At 36.3% G+C, this 2,432-nt stretch overlaps 1 protein-coding gene across 2 annotated transcripts in view; it reads right to left on the minus strand.

Moving 5' to 3' along the window:
• Positions 1-467: 467 nt before the first annotated feature.
• Positions 468-2,432, minus strand: part of STAM (signal transducing adaptor molecule) — a 77,462-nt gene continuing 75,497 nt past the window's right edge. For both annotated transcript variants that reach the window (XM_040451298.1, XM_040451299.1), the window contains exon 14: positions 468-1,788. In XM_040451298.1, the coding sequence (XP_040307232.1) occupies positions 1,557-1,788 (232 nt within the window). In that variant the 3' untranslated portion in view covers positions 468-1,556. The remainder of the gene's footprint in view (positions 1,789-2,432) is intronic.

Here is a 2,432-nt window from a genome sequence, read left to right on the forward strand (position 1 = left end):
GGATGACATATTGGAGGTGAAGATGATGCTGTAAACGTGAACCTCCAACATGAGTCACCATTGAGATTACTTGCCACAGATGGGATCGTTTGTCAAAAGGGAAAGGAACAAGCTACCTGACTGCGATCTTAGAAAATACACATTAAATTTTCACTTATGGTATGAAGCACGTTAGGTCAATTCATTTAATATAATCCTGAACTCAATTTTTCAGTTGTTTAAACAGTGTTAAATAACAGTATAGCACAACTACGGAAATGATAAATATTTAAGATTAAAATGTCGGTGGAAAACGTATTTCATACAGATCAAAAGGAAAGCCTTTGCTCACAAATACTCCTGAATAGGAAGCCAAAATAATCCCATTAGAACTTTACGAGAGAAGAGCCCCAAAAGTCCAGTCTGAAAGAGAAGAATAAATATACAAACTATGAAGCAAAACCAGGAATATAGAAGACTTTGAAACATCTACTTATATCCATTTTAATGAACAATTAAAGGATACAATGTGTTAAAGACATATTTAAAAGACTACTAGTGGGAAAAGACAGATGAGTCAAATTTTGTTTATATCCTAAATAATTACAAGAGACTTTGAAAATGTAGTGTAATTCATGTTTTCTTTCCAGTTTAAAAATTTCTATCCATTGCCTCTATCTTTGGTGTCACTGCCACCAAGAAACACAGTATACAGCTCAGAAATCTAATTTCTATCTTCAACTAGGAAAAAGTAAACCAACATTATTCCTTTAAAAATAAGATATAAAGAATGTGATCCTACTTAATTTTGTCTCATGGTCCCACAATATCCTGAAATGTCATGCCGAAATGTCAAAGTGTAAAAGGGAACATCATTTGCTATAATTGCACCAAAAATTTAGCTCCTGTACGCTGGTGTGATGACAGCTAGTAGTACACAGAGGCTACAGAAAGACGTAAAGTACGTATGTTTAGCTCACAAGTAGTCAAAGGAAGGTTCAGTTTAATGTGAAACTGGAACATGGACAGCATAATGCCTTCACGTAAATATGCTACAGCTTTGTTCTCTTGCAGTTTAAAGGGATAGTGTAATTACCTTAAATTTACACAAAACATTATGAAACATGGTAGTTGTTCATGATTAAAATAAAATAGCAATGTAAATTAATTTAACAGTGTTAAATATATTCACATGATCACCATTGTGATTCAAAATGGCCACTAATGAAGTCACACAGCAGTATATGTACATAACGTTTGCCACAACAGTGTTTTTAAGTTTGACTTTTTGCAGACCAGGCAATTTCATGAGACAAATAATCTTGTATCAATTCTTTCATATTATGAAAGGAATTAAATGTTGTAAGTAGTTTCATTCCTCTAGGGGGCGGGGGAAGGGAGAACCTCTAAAAAGTCAGTGCAAATTGAAGAGAGTTCTACCTTCTTGAATATTGGAACTTGTAGACCAAGATAGATTCCTATAAGCTGAGGATAAACAAACCTTAAGATATTAAAGAATCTCATAACATTGTCAGCGGCTTTTAGCAGGTATGTGCCACAAAGAGGAATCCCAAGTCCTATAGCAGAGCCTTCTGAGAATATGGTTGCTGTGGCTGAGGTGGCTGTTGACTGCCTCCGGGTTGAGGCAACGATGATGATGTTAAATTATAGTTTGGCACCTGGGACATATTAGTTCCTGCATTCTGGTATATAGTGACATCGGCAGTAGCAGCAGCAGCGGCAGGAGGAGGACTATATACTGAAGCCTGGTTGGGGTATGTATTTCCTTGAACAGAACTGACCATTGTGCTGTGGAGGGGGAAAAAACACTCGATTAGATCAATACTGACTTACACAGCCATGCAGATAAACAGGAAAACTATTCATTAAACTTTCATTCATTCATTCATTCATTCATTCATTCAATCAATCCATTCCATAAATATTTATTAAACACCTCTAAGAGCCAAACACTGTTATTTTAGGCACTGGGATATCATAAAGAAAGAAGGAAAAAGAGCTTGGAGCTCATCATGAAGCTTAAATTCTAGTAGGAGAAAAAAGGTAATAAATTTATAATATGTCAAGTGGTAATAATGGGTATGAAGAAAAATAAAGCAAAGTAGGAGGACCAAGGGTACCTGGGACAAGAGATTCCAGTCTAGAAGAGTGGTAGGGGAAGGCAACGTTTAAAAAGACAGCCAAATTATGGAAAGAGCCTAAATGTCCATCAACTGATGAATGGATAAAGAAGATGCGGTTTACATATACAATGGAATACTACTTGGCAATGAGAAAGAATGAAATCTGGCCATTTGTAGCAACGTGGATGGAACTGGAGAGTGTTAAGCTAAGTGACATAAGCCATACAGAGAAAGACAGATACCATATGTTTTCACTCATATGTGGATCCTGAGAAACTCAACAGGAGACCAGTGGGGAGCGGAAGGGGG

This window comes from Herpailurus yagouaroundi, unplaced genomic scaffold (assembly GCF_014898765.1).
Source record: "Herpailurus yagouaroundi ecotype Mexico unplaced genomic scaffold, PumYag 203, whole genome shotgun sequence".
NCBI classification, from domain to species: domain Eukaryota; kingdom Metazoa; phylum Chordata; class Mammalia; order Carnivora; family Felidae; genus Herpailurus; species Herpailurus yagouaroundi.